Source organism: Culex pipiens, chromosome 2 (assembly GCF_016801865.2).
Source record: "Culex pipiens pallens isolate TS chromosome 2, TS_CPP_V2, whole genome shotgun sequence".
Classification (NCBI taxonomy): domain Eukaryota; kingdom Metazoa; phylum Arthropoda; class Insecta; order Diptera; family Culicidae; genus Culex; species Culex pipiens.
The window spans coordinates 19,069,476-19,091,567 of NC_068938.1; the positions used below are offsets into that span (position 1 = coordinate 19,069,476).

The following is a 22,092-nucleotide window of genomic DNA, read 5'->3' on the forward strand; positions in this document are numbered from 1 at the left end:
ACGAAAAACCCAATAAAAGAGGTAAAAGGTTATGTACAACAGCGGAAATCATACGGAGTTGCAAATTATATTACACGATGGATTAAACAACTTGAGGTGACTCAAATCTACAGCAATTAGTAATTACTGGGAATGCGACGGCGAATGGTAACTCAAACCAGTTAGGATAGCAAAGAGATAGTGGATAGTGGTCAGCATTCCTGTATACCATAACAAGAGATATTCGAAACTGATAAGGAGTGATAGAGAAAGTACATAATGCGCCAATTGGTTAACAATATCTATACAGCGATCTAATTACGTAACGAAATTAAAATTTGCGAATTACTAACAAAGATTAAGATTTGCATTCGAAGCTAATACCTTAGCTTGCAAACAAAATCATAAAAAGAAGTTCTTAGAAAAAAGAAGAGAGTGCGTCTTTCTTGTCAAAATAATGCACTAAACGAAAGGAAGGAAGCTGCTGTACCTGGTTTCGGAAGCTGTAACAGCTTGTTATGGTTGCAGAAGTCGGTGCCACAGCACTCGATGGTGAACGAGTTGCGCTTCTCCTTCGAGGTCAGACAACTCAACGGAAGCCGGTCGGCCAGCTCGTACTTCTTGGGCTGGCAGCTGTGTCAACACACACGAGCACGATTTGCGGAGATTTTCGCGGTTTATGGTCAAATTGTTATGAGTGATGATGGATGATTAGATTCGGATTGGGGGTACAGAGAAAGAGAGAGAAAAGGGATAAAGGGATTACATGAGTATGGTTCTGAATTTGGTTGATATTACAGGTTTAAAGTGGTAGATCATACTTGGTATAGTACTCCAGTATTGCGGATCAATATCGCATTCTATTGAGTTTTGAAAATGCATAATCCGCGTATCCAGATTAAAGTCCTTCTCAGTGGTAAAGCGTTCTTAATACTATTTCAAAGTACACCTTACGTTTGATACTCGAAACATTTGGAATCTAAAATAATCTCGGATCTTGATGAATCTTGAACCTATATGCATTCTGGATCTAGGATCAAGATAAATCTAGAAACCAGATAAATCTAGAAACAAGATAAATTTTGGATCAAGATAAATCTAGCAACAAGATGAATCTTGGAACTTGATACATCCTGGATCTAGATGAATCTTGGATCTATTGGAATCTTGAATCTATATGCATTCTGGATTAAGATGAATCTAGGATCAAGATTAATCTAGAAACAAGATGAATGTTGGATCAAGATAATTCTAGGAACAATATGAAACTTGGATCTGGATGAATCTTGTATCTAGATGCATCCTGGATCTAGATGAATCTTGGATCTAGATGAATCTTGGATCTAGTGGAATCTTGGATCTAGAGGCATCTTGGATCTAGTGGAATCTTGAATCTATATGCATTCTGGATTTAGATGAATGTAGGCTCAAGATTAATCTTGGATCAAGATAAATCTAGGAGAAAGATGAATCTTGGATCAAGATAAATCTCGGAACAAGATGCATCCTGGATCTAGATGAATCTAGGATCTAGATGAACCTTGGATCTATTGGAATCTTGAATCTATATGCATTCTGGATTAAGATAAATCTAGGAACAAGATGAATCTTGGATCTGGATGAATCTTGTATCTAGATGCATCCTGGATCTAGATGAATATTGAATCTAGTGGAATCTTGAATCTATATGCTATCTATATGGATTTAGATGAATCTAGCATCAAGATTAATCTAGGAACAAGATGAATCTTTGATCAAGATAAATCTAGGAAAAAAATGAATCTTGGATCAAGATAAAACTGGAACAAGATGCATCCTGGATCTAGATGAATCTTGGACTAAGATTAATCTAGGATTTAGATGAATCATGGATCCGAAGGCATTCTGGATCTAGATGAATCTTGTATCTAGTTACGTACTGGATTACTATACCAAGTAGTTCTTTCATTGCATTTGATCAGGTATAACAAATTTAACACTTCAGAGATTCCAATACTTCGACTTCAGGAGACACTTTTGGGGGTGGACAGATTTCCGGAGACTTGACGATACCTCGGATAGCGGAGAGAACCAAGAGGATCATTCTAAAACGGGGAGCTTTGCACGTCAACTCTGTCTACACAAAAGGCTGAATGGAGTTAGAAGGGGTATAAAGCAAGTAAGAAATCAAAATCAAAAAACATTCGGTTAATAGGTTCTGCTTGAAAGTAAATAAAAAGAGAGAAAAACATTAGTCAAAAAACGCGCATCGTTTGGTTCTGGTGGTGGTGGACTCGGCGAGAGTGCGTAACGTAAGTAACTAAAACTGTATGACATTACAATTACAAAAAAAAAAAACTCAAAAAAATCGTTAATATTCGGCAATTCAAAAACAGATATTAGACAACAAAAAAGAAGAAAAAATAAACACAAAAAACTAAAGAATTCTTGCTCGAACCTTCAAGCGGTAGCTGGGGCTGAAGGAAGCGATTGCACAGATCGGGCCCGTAACAGCAGTAGTGATCGCTCGAGGCGGAGAGGGGAGACGCGCCGGAGTGGCTCTGGTTGCGGCACCAGTTCCAGGTGAACGGACCGAGATAGTCCCGCCGGTGGAGACACCTTAAAACCGGAGGAAGAGTTGAGTAAGGTGAGTAGTACGACGAGGTTTAGGGAGAACTAGACGGTTAAACTGTAGAGCTGTTAAAAATCAAATCCATAATAGACTTTGAGGTCGATCTACACAATGCTCTGAACCCTTTCATGACTATTGTGCTCATCAAGTTATACCTTCCTTGATCTTCACATCGTAATCATTATGTTGTTCATGATACCATGAGTCTAAAATTACAGAACATATCTAGCAATGACTTCAGTTTTATTCAAAACAAATCTTAAGATCTTCATACCATGATATCCCAATGCCTCCAACGATTCTTGCATTCTCAGGTCCCACTTCTTCAACGCAGGTGACAACTGCAAAGTTAATTACCCGAACAAAACAAACATACATATCAAACCTTCAATTAGCGTCACGCAGTAACGGGCTTCCACAAGACAAGAAGAGACTTCCCCAGCTTCAAGCGGCGAACCTGACAGATTTGGACCAGACAATAGACGACCTGCTCTGTTCTCAAGGATCCAATTCCGATAAATGGTTAATAGCCGATACCATTCCTGCCGGTGTCATATTTACAATAGCTAATGTGTTGTGGGAAAGCAATCTTCCCCCACTCCCTTCCGGTCTTGTTATGACTGGCTGGTTGTCAATGAAGCCGAACCCCGCTTCTTCGCTTTTTATGTTATTGGAGGCAAATTGAGACCACTGCCGCACATGTGATTCCCGAGAAAGCTCACATTTTTATTGCTGTTTTTTTCGACATTGACAATATTGGCCGCGACGACGGTTTCTTATGTCATCATCACGGCGCGTACAATAACCGGAATGGCGATGGCGTACGACGATGTAAACACAGCTGAGATCGAACCGAACTGAGAGAGCTCGGTAGTTCAATTTCCGGTCCGGGAGGACTTGCGGGGGATGGGATTTTCGTTTTTTTTTTCATCCCCTGGTTTGAGCAAGGATGTTTTCTTGGCGGTTTGGAAAATTACCTATAAATATGGTGGTGTGGAATGGCGGTGTTTTGCTAGCACTTTGAGGCAGAATGTTTTGAAGCTGGGGCTAGGGTGGTATGCAGTTTCCAGTATAAACTCAACAATTTTATTTAAAGAAAAAGTTTTTTTTATTCAAATTTAAAATAATAGTTACATATTTTCCCTGGAATTCGATAATTTTCCAATAGTATCAATTTCAAGTATGAGACTTGATTTTAAAGTTGTTCTGAATAGTTTAAAGTTTTATCATTGAAAATCGAATCAATAGTTTTCGAGACGTCGTCATTCGAAAAACAATTAATTAAATTAACATTAGTCAGTAATGTTAACCTTTAAATGCATTTAGCTTGTACGTTTTAAAATTTCGATTACAAATTTGGATTTGCATCTAAAGATTTGAAATGTTGTATAACCTTTCGAAAGTCATCCTTTTTCAAAAATGTATAACTCTAAATCCAGATTTTTCACCACCCTAAACTCCAAAGCAAAATTTGACTATTACTATGACTATTTGAAAACATAAAAAATAAAAAGTTGAAAAATACTTGCTTTAGGAATTTGATTGTAGAGATAAAAAGTAAAACTGGAGAATGGGGATTTTTTCGAGATGGACAAACTTTTACCCACATTAAAAAAAAAATACAAAGAAATGTCAATTTGTGAAAACGTAGAAAATTTCTCTATTTCAGTGTTAAATTATTTTTTTAAATATCAGTAATTCCAAGAATTTGTCTCAAAGGTTGAAAATTGTGTTTCTGGTGAAATTTTCCTGTAGATTTTTAGTTCGTGTCCAGATTTGCACAAAGGGGTTAGAATTTAAAGTTTGAATGTTATATTTGAAAATAAAGCAATTCTTGAAAAGCAATCACAAATTGTGCACAGCGTTCGTGAATATCATACTCGTTTGAAAAAAAATGGTGCATTTTTGAAGGATGACAACTTTTTTTAAGTTTTGGTAAAAAACCCGCAGAGATAAATGCAATTTTTAAAATCGTATTTTTGAATATATTTAAATGACAAAAATGTCATCTTTAGAGCAATGGAACAAGTTGGTTGAAATTTATTTGAAAGTGTTGCCATATTATCCAAAAATTATGATTTTTGAAAAACGTGGAAGTAAAAAAAAACAAACAGTGTTGCCATTCTTTCCCAAAAAATTATGATTTTTGAAAAACGTGGAAGGAAAAAGTCGAACAAAATATTTTATTTATTTAGATGTAAATTTAGATTTGCTATCGAAAAGTATTTGAGAAAAATTTCGGTATCGCGCATCGTTTTCTAATCATTTGCAATAAGAATCTTTTTGATTTTTTTCTGTGAATTTTTTTTATTGTGATTTTCTTCATTTGTAGAAGTCATGATCAGGCTTGACCATCTCTTGAATAGATGAGAAAATTCCCTATAAATTTACTTAAGTTGTATTTTTAAATGACGATCTAAGCAACTATACGTCAGATTTTCAATGTAAAAAAAATGGAATAATCGAGAAAATTTCCGATCCCCGAATTAAAAATATTTTCAAAATGTTCAAAAATAAAACCCTAACATTTGATAAATGAAGTACAAGCCAAAAACTTCTTTTTTTACCATATCAAGTGTAAGGTTAAATTTCATTTTTTTTAAAATAGAACTTTAAAAAAAAAAAAACGCACTGCAAATTCCGAAAATAATAAGGACAAAATAAATATTTGTATGCATTTTGGGCAATTTTGCAGAACAAATTTACATTTTATTGTGCTAAAAAGCAACACTATTTGACTAAACATGCAATGATTGGTAAAATACCTATTTACTAAGATTTTTTCCCAAAACTTCGAATTACAAAAATCAAACAAAATGAATTAATTTACAAATATGAACAGTCAAGAACACGGAAAATTTATCCCTGCAATATATGCATTGATTGTAGTAGATTGTTTTTACCTGTGCAAGAAGATTTCCATTTCGCAAAAAATGTTTTATTTTGATGTTTTTCTCAGGTTTTGTTGTCACCTAACCAAATTCGAAAAATTAGTTTGAATATTTTGTAACAATTCATGATATTTTCTGGTCTCAAATGGGTTAACCATGGTTTGTAAAAAAGTGTTACATTGAGAAATCTGGTTTAGGTTTAATATTAAAACCATTGTGTTCTTGCTACAATAAATTATACACCATTTATGAATGATCGCTAAAATATGATTCCCAGGGATTTCAAAAATAATATACAGTATACGGAATATACAGCTCCTATTATAAAAATTAACACTGAAGCAAATTTTCCAAAATTAAATGAATTTCTTTAATAAATTATGTTATTAAACACAAATTTGGTGCATACCACCCTTCCCAAGTACTAAAAATGAATGTTTAAACGAACATATGCTGCTTCTCTGCCAAAGCGTTCGCTTCTATGGCTGGCAAATTCGCTGTGGCGCTGCTCTTGAAAACCAGCACTCGTAAAAGGATTGAGTATCTATACAATTACTGAATATGAGTATGTGTGTTTGTGGCTACACTTCCTTACATAACCTCAACAAAAAAAAAAGAACCTTTAGCCGTTCTTCCCAGAACCGGTAATGGAGAGAAGGCATCTTCACACAGAAATTGAACAAACGATCTTCGCGCGAAACCATATGAGGTGGAATGGCAGCGAAAATGATGTCATAATTTTGAATTTTCATTTGCATTTTTGGCAGTCAAATAACCATAAGCCGCGATGGATTGCAATCCGGACGGTCGGTGTGAGGGTGCGAGTTCGAAGAAGAATTTCCACGACTGTTGGAGGAACTTTGCGAAGGGTTGATTAAAAATAACGTGCTTTTTGGGGAAGTACCCTAAAATGGAAGTGAGCTGTTGGCGGAAATTAATATTAAATTTTGTGCCATAATTTTCCCATTCCAGCGCTGGAAGTTTACATCGTTTCGCAATCGAGTACGGCTCAATTTGTGTATCTATAATCTCGATTCCAGCCAGCCAGCCGAAACCATCCGGGCAATAGTCGGTCGGGGATATTATAATATGAAACCCAACTCCAACCCTCCCCGCCCCTTCGGCGAAAAATTTGAATGGACGGAACAAATGATTAAATTAAATTTCAACTACTCATGGTACACCGAATTGGATCTGGCCAAGCCGAAATCCAAAAACGACCAGAAGGGAGTTCGGATTGCCGCAAAAAATAGACCGAAAGCAAACGAAATAATAAAATAAACGAACCCGGGACACCGGGAGCAGCGACTACCTTGGCAACTTTTGGACCCAACCAATAGCTCGAATAGGTGGAAGAAGGAGGAACAACCGTACGTACACACAGGAAGCCAACTATTAATATCACAAAGGAAAAATGAACCGAAAATTCAATTGAAATTAAAATGAAGATCACGATAGCGGGCAAAACTTCCCCTGCCCCCGAATCTGCCCTCCCGAGGACCTCAAGGAGGGGACGACTTGCTTCGTTCTTGCTTTCAGGCAGGATTTGATGATTCGGGAACGCAGCCGGAAAGGTCAATAATCTAGCGACGGACTAGTCCGCTGGGAGTTCTAACCCAGGGGGGCTGGTCATTTGACATAAAGTCGATTGGTATAACGTGAAAAAATGCTTTTCGATATATCACAAAGTCTCGTCAAAGGACGAGAGCAAACAACATTTAACTATTTTTTTCAAGTTTTTTTTTTTTTGGTATTTGATCTCCCAAATATAAGCACCTGAGTATTCTCAAATTCATTAATAGTTTAAAAGATGATTTAAAAAAATCAAATTATAATTTCTTGGACTGTTTATATTTTTTCATAGTTACACTGTTAAAAAATAAAAAAAAACAGTATCAGTAAAAATTTCTTCCTTAAAAACTCTGTGCTCCTAATTTTTTTTTTTTTTTTTTGTAATGTAGGCATCAAATGATCGGAAATTTTTCATGGATATCGATTAAAAACATTTTTATGACATTATTCTTAATTTTCATAAAACTACTTTAAAAAAAACTAATTGTAAATTTCTCACATATTTCAATAGCAGGCAATAAAAAAAACACACACAACCAAATTTAAAAAAAAATAATCAAATTTCATCCTTGTGTAATGCAGCAGAATTACTGGAATTTCTTGTAGATTTTGATAGCCACAGTATTTTTATTTTATTTAAAAATCGAAAATTTGTCGTAGATACGATTGGGATTGGGATTGGGAAAATAATCCAATAACTACGTATTTTCGAAAAAAAAAAACTCAAATTTCGTCATTTTGCAATTGGAGTGTCAAATAATTGATAATTACTCATAAATTTCAATTGTTTAACCTTTTTTCAAAAATCTTAAAAATTTAACAAAACTAGTTTATGATTTCAATTCTCAAGAATTTCTCAAAGGTTATTATAGCCGAAGTATTTTTTCAGTAGCCAAAAATTTCACGAAATTCTATATTTAAAAAATAAACTCAAATTTAATACCAAAATCTCGGGAATTTCTAATAAATTTTTTAAGTCACAGCATTTAAATTTTTGAAAAAACAAAAAAAAAATCTCAAGTATACGAATGTTTGTTTGAAAAATACGCTATTACTATCGAGATTTTTGAGAGATTCCCGATAATTTGACACCCATATTACAAAACATGAAATTTAAGTATTTTTTTGGAAAATATGTAGTTTTGTGAACATTTTAAGTTTTTACAAAAAAAAAAAATGCTAGAACTATCGAAACCTATGAAAATTTCTCGATAATTTGATCCCATATTGCAACAACATGAAATTTTAGTTTTTTTTTCGAAAACATGTAGTTGCTCGTTTTTTTTTTACAAAACCAAGGATATCGATAAAAAACATTTTTATGACATTATTCTTAATTTTCATAAAACTACTTTAAAAAAAACTAATTGTAAATTTCTCAAAGATTTCAATAGCAGGCAATAAAAAAAACACACAACCAAATTTAAAAAAAAAATCAAATTTCATCATTGTGTAATGCAGCAGAATTACTGGAATTTCTTGTAGATTTTGATAGCCACAGTATTTTTATTTTATTTAAAAATCGAAAATTTGTCGTAGATACGATTGGGATTGGGATTGGGAAAATAATCCAATAACTACGTATTTTCGAAAAAAAAAAACTCAAATTTCGTCATTTTGCAATTGGAGTGTCAAATAATTGATAATTACTCATAAATTTCAATTGTTTAACCTTTTTTCAAAAATCTTAAAAATTTAACAAAACTAGTTTATGATTTCAATTCTCAAGAATTTCTCAAAGGTTATTATAGCCGAAGTATTTTTTCAGTAGCCAAAAATTTCACGAAATTCTATATTTAAAAAAAACTCAAATTTAATACCAAAATCTCGGTAATTTCTGATAAATTTTTTAAGTCACAGCATTTAAATTTTTGAAAATACAAAAAAAAATCCCAAAAATACGAATGTTTGTTTTAAAAATACGCTATTACTATCGAGATTTTCGAGAGATTCCCGATAATTTGACACCCATATTACAAAACATGAAATTTAAGTATTTTTTTGGAAAATATGTAGTTTTGTGAACATTTTAAGTATATACAAAAAAAATGCTAGAACTATCGAAACCTATGAAAATTTCTCAATAATTTGATCCCATATTGCAACAACATGAAATTTGAGTTTTTTTTTTCGAAAACATGTAGCTTAGCCTGTCCCATTTTGAGGTCATGTCGAGGAATCTCTGGTGCTCACTTCTTAAATGATAGATTATGATGTTAGGAACAATGTTTTCTTAGACAAGAAAAAATAATAAAATACTTTCTCGCACCCCCTAGTCGATTTACTGAAAAAAGTCACTTTTTTGAACAAATTTTCTAAAATCGCTTGGAATCAATACAAAAACTGTTTCGATCAGGTGTGTATTATCTTCAAACGATAGGTTTTTGTCCATAGATTAAGATGCACTATCAATATTGGACGAAAATTTAAGTTTTTGGACTCTCCCAGGCGGATTTGTGTCGAAAAAATCGCATTTTTTCGAAACTTTTTTCAGAAATGTTCATTTAATTTAGGGAAGCCTATTTTTCCCAGTGAAACCAATACATGCAGCTTGTAGGAAATTTCATGGCGATCATTTTTCCCTCTGAGAAAATGCAATTTCGACACTCCAGAGCCGAGATATTTAAGTTTTAGTGAGGAAAAAAGTGCCAATTTTCAAAATTTCTCAGAATTCAGAAGCAAGGCCTACTAATTACACGATGTAGCAAGCATATGTCTCAAAGGTCAGGGTATGCTTTTTATAGTAATTTTAGCCGCTGAATCCGAATCTGAAATCAAATTTCGTGCAAACAGTGATGTTTTGGAACTACACCCTTTTGGAATGTTATTTGCGTGTTTAAGAGGCAGTTTTTGTAAATATTGCTCGGTTTGTTCTAGAGGTCGTATCAAGGTGCTCCGATTTAGATGAAACTTTCAGCGTTTGTTTGTCTATACATGAGATGAACTCATGCCAAATATGAGCCCTCTAAGACAAAGGGAAGTAGGGTAAAACGGGCATTGAAGTTTGAATTTTCCGAGGATTTCGAATATGACAAAAGTGAGACTAAAAAGTGCCGCTATGGATGCCTACAGGACAATAACTAACGTTGTAAAATGTTTGTTATAGAAAATCGTAAAACTATGAGAAAAACTGCAATTGGCCAAAAAGTTAATACCGTAGGCATATAGGCCATGACATTCCCTAACTTTAACTAAAAGATTATGGGTGTTGGAGGCTGTTACAAAAATATATTGAGGTTTACAAAAAAAAAAACAATTTTTAACAGTAATTTGCAAAAGCTATGAGAAAAAGTTAAACCAATCTTGGATGTCTATGGCTCATTTTGAAGTGCTTCAAAAGACCATTCAAATGCATCTAAGATAGTTGGAATTGATGAAGTTTTACTTAAATGCGAGCAATTTTAAGATTTTTTATGTTTTTTGGACCTCAATCTTCAATGCCCGTTTTACCCCACTTCCCTTTGTCTTAGAGGGCTCATATTAGGTTTTACGCCGACTCGATTTGGAAATTAGAAAGGAGTGCACTGTTTACATGGACTTTGCACAGTTCGATGCGGTCGTCGATTTTGTTCGGGGAAATTCGTCAAAAATCGACAAAGACAATGTAAACAGTGCACACGAGCTGTCAAATGACGTCACGGTGTAAAACCTAATTTGGCATGAGTTCATCTCATGTATAGACAAACAAACGCTGAAAGTTTCATCCAAATCGGAGCACCTCGATACGACCTCTAGAACAAACCGAGCAATATTTACAAAAACTGCCACTTAAACACGCAAATAACATTCCAAAAGGGTGTAGCTCCAAAACATCACTGTTTGCACGAAATTTGATTTCAGATTCGGATTCAGCGGCCAAAATTACTATAAAAAAGCATACCCTGACCTTTGAGACATATGCTTGCTACATCGTGTTATTAGTAGGCCTTGCTTCTGAATTCTGAGAAATTTTGAAAATTGGCACTTTTTTCCTCACTAAAACTCAAATATCTCGGCTCTGGAGTGTCGAAATTGCATTTTCTCAGAGGAAAAAATGTTCGCCATGAAATTTCCTACAAGCTGCATGTATTGGTTTCACTGGGAAAAATAGGCTTCCCTAAATTAAATGAACATTTCTGAAAAAAGTTTCGAAAAAATGCGATTTTTTCGACACAAATCCGCCTGGGAGAGTCCAAAAACTTAAATTTTCGTCCAATATTGATAGTGCATCTTAATCTATGGACAAAAACCTATCGTTTGAAGATAATACACACCTGATCGAAACAGTTTTTGTATTGATTCCAAGCGATTTTAGAAAATTTGTTCAAAAAAGTGACTTTTTTCAGTAAATCGACTAGGGGGTGCGAGAAAGTATTTTATTATTTTTTCTTGTCTAAGAAAACATTGTTCCTAACATCATAATCTATCATTTAAGAAGTGAGCACCTGAAATTCCTCGACATGACCTCAAAATGGGACAGGCTAATGTAGCTGCTGGTTTTTTTTTACAAAACCAAGCATTTTTTAAAAAAATACTTAAATTTTATGTTTTTGCAATGTGGGTATCAAATGATCGAGACATTCTAATAGGTTACAATAGTTTCAGCTTTTTTGGTAAATTCCAAAAGATTTCACAAAACTACATATTTTCCAAACAAAAATCTGAAATTTCATATTTTGTAATATGGGTACCAAATTATCGGGAATTTCTCAAAAAAATCGAAGGTAATAGGGTATTTTTTATCAAAGATTCGCATTTTCAGGATTTTTTTGAGCATTTTCCAAAAAAAAAGTATTTATTTTGAACCTAAGGAATAAAAATCGGTAGAGCCTAGTTGGAGTATTTTATGGCTCGTGCTGACAAAATTGTCATTTTGTAACTTGTAGCATAAACTGCATTTAAATCATTGAAAATTATTATTACCGAAAGTGATAGAAATATTTTTTCAATAATCCGCAATTTTCTTTTTTTTTTTAAATGGAGGTGCTTCGAGAAAACAATTCTGAGGAATATTTGCTTGATCCAAAATCAATAACAGTCCCAAATTAGAACAAGTAATGGTTATTAAATCAAACTTTTCGTATAAGGTAACTTTTTTTTTCTAGTTATATCAAACTTTATGTAAAAAAAAATCTCACCCCGCTAGAAGACCTTCCCAAGTCCAAGATGTTTAGAGAAACCAAATCTTTTTCCCTCTCACAGAGTGTCGTCATTTTGAATTGTTATGAAATTTAATTAAAACAGTCCCATGCCCAGGCAAAAGGTCATCGTGCTTCCATCCTTCTCCCGCGCCTTTATCCCTTATCCTACTTCCAAGAAGACACACCAGGGCCTGCTTCCGAATTAGCACTTCCAGAGAACGTAAATTTCCCCGACAACTTGGAGGAGCATTCTCCGCCCTGAGCACATCAGAAGAGACAACAACGACGACGCCGCGCCTAGGAACCTTAAAATGTACTCGTGTTCTCGGCAGCAGCCTGCTGCTACTGGGTGACAATAACAGAATTACAAGCGAAAATCCCGGAGATTCCAGCATCCTGTAAAAAGACGCGGGGTTCTTTTTTCCGCTCGAAAGAAAACTGTTTACATACCTGTACGAGTACTTGTAGGTGCCGTGCTCGAGCGACAGCGACGTGAAGCAGAGTCCGTCCGTTTCGCACACGTAGTTTTGATCCTTGCAAATGTCGCAGTGACATTTTAATAATTCTGTAAAAGTGTGAGAGAGAAAAAAACACGAAAAGAAAATTTCCGTTAAAATTTTTGCGCGCTACAGAAGAATACACTTTGCTCAGAGAGTGTCGGCTGGGAGAGAAAAAGATTTATGGGTTTTAATTTAGCATCAGTCGTGTCTAGTCACACTACTACCACTAACGGGGAAGAACAAGAGCAACCCATTGCAATGGCGGGGGAGGAGTGGAAGTTTTGTTGCTCTAGACTAGAAAGATGCTGCGGGAAAGATTTAGTGGGGAAAAAATATATAAAATCTTTACCGGTTTTTCAAAGGAATGGAAGGAAACTCTGGAGGTAACTTTATTTGCGAGACGTTTGTTTTTCCTTGATGATGGTAAAATGGGTTCATTAAATTGTCACGATGTGTCAAACAATCGAGACATTTTGGAGGAGAGCATACGAGATTGAAACGATACTTTGAATGAGTCACCTTTTCAAAGATTTTTTTATTATTATAGATTGTAAAGCTCGACTATTTCTTGGCCAATTCAAATAAAAATAATTGCTTTTTTAAGTGATTCTTTAGACATATTACGCCATTGCAAATATTTTTCACTGTTATTGTTAACTAAACCAGACAACTATTATTTAAATAAAAAAAAAAGAATTGCTATTAACTTCCACAATTTTAGATATAGCAAAAGCTATTTTTCGTAACATTAATTAACAACCTACTTGCGTGTAGCATCCATTTTAATTATTAGACATCAACAATTAGAAACCATGAATTGAAATATCAACTTGTATTGTTATTGGTACCCTCCCTCGAACAGAATCGAGAGATACATAAATTACAAAACTAATATATTCATCATATATATTCATATTATATTCATTATATTTGGTTTTGTAAAAGTTTCCATTATAAATTGCATTCTTTTTCAAATAAGATTCGTTATAAAGTAGTTCTTTACAATATCGCAATTTTTTACACGATTTCAAAATATTTTTTTATTATTATTTGGATGAAACTTTATCCATGCATTCCCTATGTCAATAGAAGTAATTTTAAAACAATATTTTTTCCATAGTTTTCCATTTTCAAGTCTCCACACAAAATGAGTAGTTAAATGTATGAAATTCTGTTTTTTGGGAAGGGATTTTCTGATCGATTTGGTGTATTCGCCAAAGTTGTAGGACTTATCAGAAAAAAATTGGTCAACAAAAAAATCTTAATTTTTTTTATATATTTGGGTTTAAATAAAACTCTTAAAAGAAAACAGATATTTTTAAAGAGGTAAGAAAATTTCCAACCATATTCTCTCTAGAATTTTGAAAATCGGGCAATTAGTTTTTGGGATACAGCCTCCAGAAAAAAAACGATGAAATAACGATTAATTTCTCTGAGTGTCACCTCATTATTAGCCTGTAATTTTCAACTGACGATATCTCGAAAACGATTGGTCCGATTTTCAATGTTAAAAATGAAAAATTCAGTGAAATACATTTTTTTTAAATGTTTTATAACTTGGTTAAACCGTTTCGATCTGAGGGGTAATATATTTGACCCAAATATCAAAATGTCCAAACTAGCCTATAATTTTCGTAAGGTCATAAGAATCATTTTGGCATTATTATTCTTTTTTTTTTATTCTTTATTATAGAGTTTTTCAGCCGGAGGCAGGCATCATTTATTTATTTTATTTATTTTGAAAATTCAGGCCTGAAAGTGTTAAAATATGAAATAGGGAAAATTTTATTTTCAAAATAATCAAATCTTAGACCTTTTCAAATGTTAAGCCTGATTATAAATAAAGTATAAAAATTAGAAATAATTTTTATTGACAAGATCAGAAAATTTCGCAAAAGCTTTTCTTTCAACAAATATTTTTCAAGGGCCAGATTTTCATTTCCTGATTTTTGATGTTTTTCCAAAAACACTATTTTATCAAAAAAAATCATACCTCATAAACCAAGTTTTGCGCACTATTGCTCAAAATATGTAAAAAAAACATATTTTGGGAATTAAATTTTAAGCCATAAGCATAAGCATAAGCATAGGTGCCCACCCGCAGTTGCTACTCCGTTTGGGAATTAAATTTTAAGCCATAAGTTAAAAAAAAAATCCGTCTATAAACAATGTGGACAGTTCATTGGAAATTTCAAAGTTTTTCCACCCTTAATTGTTCGTAAAAAACTTTTGATTTAGTATGCAAAGTAAATTTGAAAACTAAAAAACAATATTTTTTAAAAATTATTATTTGTAAGTTTGAATAATTGAAAATTGGAACATTTGAAAACTTGAATATTTGAAAATTTTAAATATATAAAAATCTGAAAATTTGCATATTTTTATATATGAAAATTAAATTGGATGGTATTAAATACCTAATACAGTGGACTCTCTCGTTGTCGATATTGAAGGGACCGTCGAGAGCGGGAGTTATCAAATTATAGAACTGAAAATCAAAGCAATCTGTTTGAAGGGACTGAAAAATTTATTGACAGCTGGAGCAATATTGATATCGAGAAGATCGACAGCCAGAGAGTCCACTGTATTTGAATAGAGCTCAACACAATTATTTTGGACATTTTCACCATTATTTTACAAAATTTAAACTTAAACTATATCTAAGAAACCAACAATCCGATTAAATAAATCTTAATAAAATCCTCTTAAATTTTTTCTAAATAGCAAAAAAATTACAATTTTGGACCCTGAAACATAAAAAATCGAAAATAAAAAAAAAGAGTTAATTCATGTAACTGCTTTCTTTGGATGTGCTGATCATAAGCTAAAACTTTGCCGAGGACACCAAAGCGATCAGGAAATTCCTTCTTAAGGTACTGATTTCCAAATATTCACATGCCCGTTTTGTATGACCGTCCTGCAAAATTGTATGGTCACTTCTATGGAAAAAATAATTATGCAAATGGCTTCTATTACCATGGGGAATGCGTGAAAAATGTTTCATCCAAATAAAAAATACAAAGAAATGTAAATTTGCGAAACGTAGAGAATTAATCATTTAAAAAAAACAGTAAATTGTTTGTAAATTTCTAAAATAAGAAGAAAAAAATTAGACAGATAAAAAAAATATTCAGAAAAAAATGTTTTAAAAATTATCGTTTTCTGAATATTTTACACAGCCCGGCACTAAAATTATCGCACTCCAGCACAAAACAAATAAATGACATATGCTCTAAAATGCAAAAAAAACATCCACAACGCTCCACCTCTCACTCCACTCAGCGAGCTCGTAACGGGGAAAAATTACGCCCAAAATTCGCCAACAAACTCCCATTATAAATCCAAAATGTTAACACCCTCAGCGAAACAAAAAAAGGCACGAGTCCCAAAAAAGAAAACACCACTGGAAATCCACTCCATAAACATCACCATTTCCACCACTGAACTCCCACCCATCCGGAGGAGCGAAAAACAAACCCACGGCCCAGTTAGTGGAAAATGCAACTAAACAAAAGAAGAGGGGCGAAAAAACTTGCGAAAAGAAATGTTCTTTTCCACCTAAATTTTTTAGGGGGTATGATATCAAAATGTAAGGGTGCTTCAACTTGTATTTGTCCAAACCAATTTTTGACAGCGTTTTAAAACAAGTCATTAAATTTGCAATTTTACCTCAAAAAATTGTAAATTTACAGCATGTTGTTAGGTAAAATTACATTAAAAATATGTAAATTTTAAATTTGGACAAAAAGCCAAAAACGACAATATTTTCGATTCTAAACAAAACAAAATATTGTTTTGGAAAAAAAAATAAAAAAATTTCCTGTAAAAGCTTCAAACAAATAATCGTTAGACCCAAAACAAGTCCCCCCCTACCCTATACTTACTGGTTTTATTTTTGTCCGCCGTCAGCGTCAATGTTTGCGGCGAATTATGCGACAGCGGCGATGACAGTGACGACGAGGACGACGGTACCGACGCGAATAGTGTCGCTCCCGGTTCCGCACCCTGGCTGTCATCGTCACTTCCAGAACCGCCGCCACCGCCACCACCCCCAACTCCCAGCTGGTTCTCGTTGGAGCTTAAATATTTCCCATTAATCTGCTGCTGCTGTTGGTGGTGGTGCTGCTCCTTGGCCAGCGACGAGTCCTGGTAGTCGTTGAGGCTGCTGCTGCGTTTGTTGTTGGTGTGCCGGATGATCCGCGAAGCTGCAAGGAGAAATCAAATTGAGAGATTAGTGACGGTTGTTGTGTTTAACTTTTTATTGTTATCGTCTTGAAGTCTGTTTTGTTTAGTCTGGAAGGCGGGAGATTTAAGAGAAGGATGACTTCTAAAGATGTTTTCTTGGGAAAAAGCTTGGAGTTTTATTAAAAGAATTTCAGGATAATAATGATTACCAAATCATTCGAAATGCAGTTTTTTTATTTCTGCATTATTTTTTTCAAACGCAGTCAACCACTCGAATTAAATTGATTTGGGAGCATTCTTGGAATCATATTTGTGTTCATACCACTCCAAATTTGAAAAAACAAGTAGGTCTTAACTTGTAGAACTATAATAAAAATATAGACAACATCTGAGAACCGTCTTGGAAAACAAATTTCATGAAATTTTTAGAACAATTGCAAAATTAATCCATTCCATCGATTTCAAGTTCCAAGAACATTAAGTATTCATATTCAAAATATTTATAAATAATCTTTAAAAAAAATCTTCATAGTTTGAATGGATTTACCAAATTGCTTACCTAATTTAAAAATGATAGAGAATTAACGTATATTAAATCAGTTCTTCTCAAATGTCCAATTTAAATAAAAACGTTTTTATTATGTTCAAGAGATCAAATTTTGAGCAACTTTTGTTCTAAGATTTTTTTTTAGTACTTTTACTTGTATTTTCTTGTAAAGTTTTCGATTTTATTCTAATCGTTTTAGAGCCTAACTAAAACCTATAAACGTTATCTTTTGCCTGTTTCGATTTTTCGTATTTTTGTTGTACTATTTTTTACTTGTTTGAAACCTTTAATGTGAAAAAGGTCTATTCGCATCCTTTTTATAATGAAAGAGATAAACTTTAACTGAAGAAAACTTGATGAATATTTAAAAAACAAAAGATAGTAGTGGTGGTGGTGGACATTAGATTATTAATAAAACAAAACGTGTTCCTCAAATAATGAAAGAATTTTTAAATTATTGTAATTAACTGAAAACATTTTTTTTTTCAAGGCTAAATTCATTTTGCAGTACACAGTAAAGCAAAAAGTTTAATTTTGGATGGCTGAAAAATTGTATGATTCTATGACCTTTATTATTGAGCAAACAACCAGAGGCTTATTCAAAACTACACACAAAAAAATATTTCCGAAAGTTACATTATTTATGATGCAACAGTTTTGCACGCCATCAAACATTTAAACTTAAATGCAATTTTATGTAAATTGAGCATGAGCATGAACTTGGTTTTGATACAATTTGATGTAAATTTGCAACAAATTATACGTAAAAACATGATTTTACGTGTGATTCACCCGTTAAAGTCTAATCTTAAGTTTACATCAACTGAGTTTACATGTGATTCATCTTTTCCGTGTCGAGTAAATTCACATTTTTTATCTGTGTTTTTCGATGTAATTTTACCTCAATTTTTGTGGAATGTGGGAAATTACAAATAAGGAGGTGCAAAACTATACATTTCTTCTTATGAAATTTTCTGTGTAACTTCGGAAGATGTAATTTGGAAAGATGTAATATTGTCATGATTTTTTACTGTGTATGTTTGAGCTAATTTTTAAATGTTTTAAATAATTATTGTATAAATAAAAACGTCAAAATTTCTTACAACATGATTTTATTAAAACGAAATGATCTTAATTTACTTAATGTTGACCTTTGAATAGTGAGGCTAAATAAAAAAAATATGATCTTCAATAAAAAAATTGAACAAATCTGAACATATGTTTCCGGAAAGGCATGTTTCCACCATTTGTAATTTTTTTTAATCATTAGGCTGGTCCAAATTTTATTTTAAGTTTTTGTCTCTCATTTTTTCAAAGTTGGCCCGAAAAAGTTGGCAAAAAATATGGTTTCAAAAAACTTCAATATTTCAATGGAAATTTAATTGCAATCAGCTGGAATTAATTTAAAATATATTCCCCTGGGTTTAGAATCATTTTTAGCATGTTTGGGTTGATTTAAAAATCATTTGATTTTTTGAAAATTATCGATGTTCACTACCACGAAAAGAAATTCCCCAAAAATTTTTGTTTTCGTCAAATTTTACACTTTTTGAAAACTAATGATTGAAAAACAACTGAACCAGCGTTAAATGCATTTTAAAACACTTTTCTGAGCAAATGTTAAAACTATGGCGTGTTATTTCAATATTTATATTTTTTTTGCCTCCCGGCCAGAGCCGAGGGACAAAAACTTTGAAGATACTTGCATTGGCATTATTCTGTAATATAAAATGTCTTCAGAATATACAAATATAGAAAAAAAAACTTTTACGTAACATTTATATTTACAAAGTATAAAAGTTATTTTTTGATAGTTTTATGGTTGAATATTACTTTTTTCTACACAGTTGAAAAAAATCATGGCAATACTTCATCTGGGAATGATTCTTCTAAATCTAAATTCTAAATCGTTTATGTCAGAAAGATATGTAATTTAACCTCTAAAACTGTATAATTTTACCTCGAAAAATGTGTAATTCTACCTTTAAAAGTGTGTGAATTTACCTGTTTTTCGGTGAAATGCCACATTTTCTGTCAAAATCGATGTGAAATTACACCATAAAAGAGGTAAAATTAAACTGTCAAATGTTGCACCTTCCAAATTTACATAATATTTTACTGTGTATGTTATTCTACCTCAATTGTTGTGGAAAAAGTTTTATTACACAAAATGTGATGTAAATTTTTTATACCTTTTTTCTAACACAAAATCATGATTATATTTTTCTTTGCTCTGTACACAGTAAAAAAAACCATGGCTATATTAAATCTGGGAATGAGTACATCTTTTACGTCAGAAAAATGTGTAATGTTTCCACTAAAAACACTTTTTTTACTGAGTATACTGCCCAGAACAAAATACTGGATATTTTGGTGATTTTTCTGAAAGATCACAGGATTTTGAACCAAACTGCATTATTAAATCAAAAGTAATGAAAATTCATATGGGATATTTATGCAAACAGGGGCAGTATAGGGACAAATGGATAATGAAAAAGGGCTTTATGGAACATAAAAACGATATTCGATCAAATAAAAAAAAAAAAAAACAAATATTCTTCGTTTTCCGAAGTATTATGAGACTGCACTGAAATTAAAAATTAAAATTAAAATTTTTGACTAAGTTTACATAACTAAGTTCAGAAAACATTTACTATGCGAATTCCTTTTAGCCCTTACCAACAAATAGACTCATGAGTCATAAGTTTTTTGATTTGAGTTTTGTAAGTACAGTACAGGCTCGAATTTAGTCTTGGTGAAATTTCACTTCGGATAATCAAATCACAAAACATTTTTTTTCGTTTTCTTATTTTTGATTCTTGAGCTTAACTATGACTCCAAAACTACTCTAAAGTGATTTAGAATTTTTAAATTTAAGATAGCGGCCAAAATGGCGGTGATGAAATTTAAAAAAAATGCTTTTTTTTATTTAATGAGCAATCAACCAGTCAAATTTAACTAAAATGAGGTCGCAAAACTCGATTTTGATGTTTAAAGTAAGAGAATATGTTAAAACACGAAAAAAAATGTTCATCAAGATTCGATTGTTCGGATAATCGAACTTCGAATAACCGAGTCTGGACTGTATAACAATATTAAATTAATCATGTATTATTTTCATGAACACACACAAAAAAATTATTGTTTTTAATTTTAATTCAATAATATGAATACATTTCCTATGAAAATGAAACAAGGTTTTTAAATATGTGCATAAAACTGTCCGGATTTTTTTTTAGATTTATTACTTAATTCGATTCAACCATCTCGCTCCGCTGAATGATTTCATCAAGATTTTTTTCCACCACATTCAATGGACACATTAAACCTCCAAAGTTAAGTGTTATGACGACCTCCTCCCAGATATTGCACCGCGCTTGCAGAGACTTTAATTTGGAAACTTATTTCACGCATGAACCATTCCGGAGTGGTGCTAATGTGCACCTAAAAACTAATGGCACATGAAGAGAAAAAAGCAATTCCAGAAGCTCTAGAAAACAAAAAAGAACTAGAAATTTGAATCTATTAAAATGATAAAAAAAGGTTTCCTCGAGCAACGACCAGTTCGACCATAGTTAGTAAAAGTTTCCGCGCAACCATTTTTCACCGGCAATTACCGGCAATGTTTTTGCCCCCCCAAGCCAAGCCAAGAACAACCCGTCTTTCGGAAACTTGTGTGCAACAATGTCGTCCTCCTCCCCGCGATCGCACCTTGACTTGACTCTTCCCGGGGGCCAAAACACATTGCCTGCGCGCTTCCAACTAAGATTATGCAAATTAATTAATGACTGGTGGAAGAAATATTTCACCAATAGTTAGTATGATGGGAATATTAAAGCTAATGGGTTTCCTCTGCTCTCGCATTTTTCGTCGCTTTGCCAATGGCCCTGGCCGTCGAAGACGCGACAAAGCTCTCAAAGGCAGAGTTGAAAGAAAAGTATAGAAATAGAACGACCAGAGAGCACTTCATCCAGCCGGGGAGACCACAAATCATGGAAATAGAGCATAAATTCGCAATTAAATTAATTGTAGACGCTTGCTTGGGAAAATAAGAAGAACGAATTTAACCGTTTCGTTGTGAGCTTTAATGTCGAAGATCGCTTGATTTAAGTTTCTCAGAATTAAAGAAAAAATTATCTGATGATTTACTCAGGTCAAATTTCAAGCCAGATAACCCTGAGACCAGTAACTCTCTCAAGGCTTTTCATAATCCTGTTGTGACCAAAATTTCTGTGAAATTCCCCGCATTCTGGAACACGACGACCCGGGGGCGCCAAATTTTCCGCATCCGATCCTCACCTATTGCCAAACGAACCGCAGAAATTGCTTTGGCAAACTAGCAGCAGCAACAACACCACGCTCGTCAAAATAATTCGCCGGAAAAGTTTCCTGCGTCTTCACGGTCCTTGTGTGTGGCTGTTGTTGTCAAATGGCAACCACTCACTGTGCGGCGAAAACATCATCATCATCATCATCATCATCGTCACAACAGAATATTATGCAACTCATACCAGTAACCGGCTCCACCACTACTGCCATCCCATTCCATTCAACAAATCTTGAGAAACAACGCAAATCCTTTTCCTCTCAGCGAGCAATTGTTGCCCGGTGCATGTTTTTTTGGTGGTAGTTCACGTAAAGGCCACAGCCGAAATAAAACTGTCCCCGGGACATATGGTACACGAAC

General features: G+C 33.3%; 1 protein-coding gene across 4 annotated transcripts in view; it reads right to left on the reverse strand.

Moving 5' to 3' along the window:
- The window catches only part of LOC120432429 (TGF-beta receptor type-1), a 132,882-nt gene that overhangs the window by 55,557 nt on the left and 55,233 nt on the right, over window positions 1-22,092 (reverse strand). For 2 of the 4 annotated variants that reach the window (XM_039597644.2, XM_039597645.2), the window contains 2 exons: window positions 16,558-16,878; window positions 12,624-12,738 (listed from right to left, as the gene is read on the reverse strand). In XM_039597644.2, coding sequence (XP_039453578.1) covers window positions 12,624-12,738; window positions 16,558-16,878 — 436 coding nt within the window. Of the gene's footprint in view, window positions 1-469; window positions 613-2,416; window positions 2,578-12,623; window positions 12,739-16,557; window positions 16,879-22,092 lie in introns of all 4 variants that reach the window. The other 2 variants (XM_039597646.2, XM_039597647.2) reach the window with 2 other exon arrangements.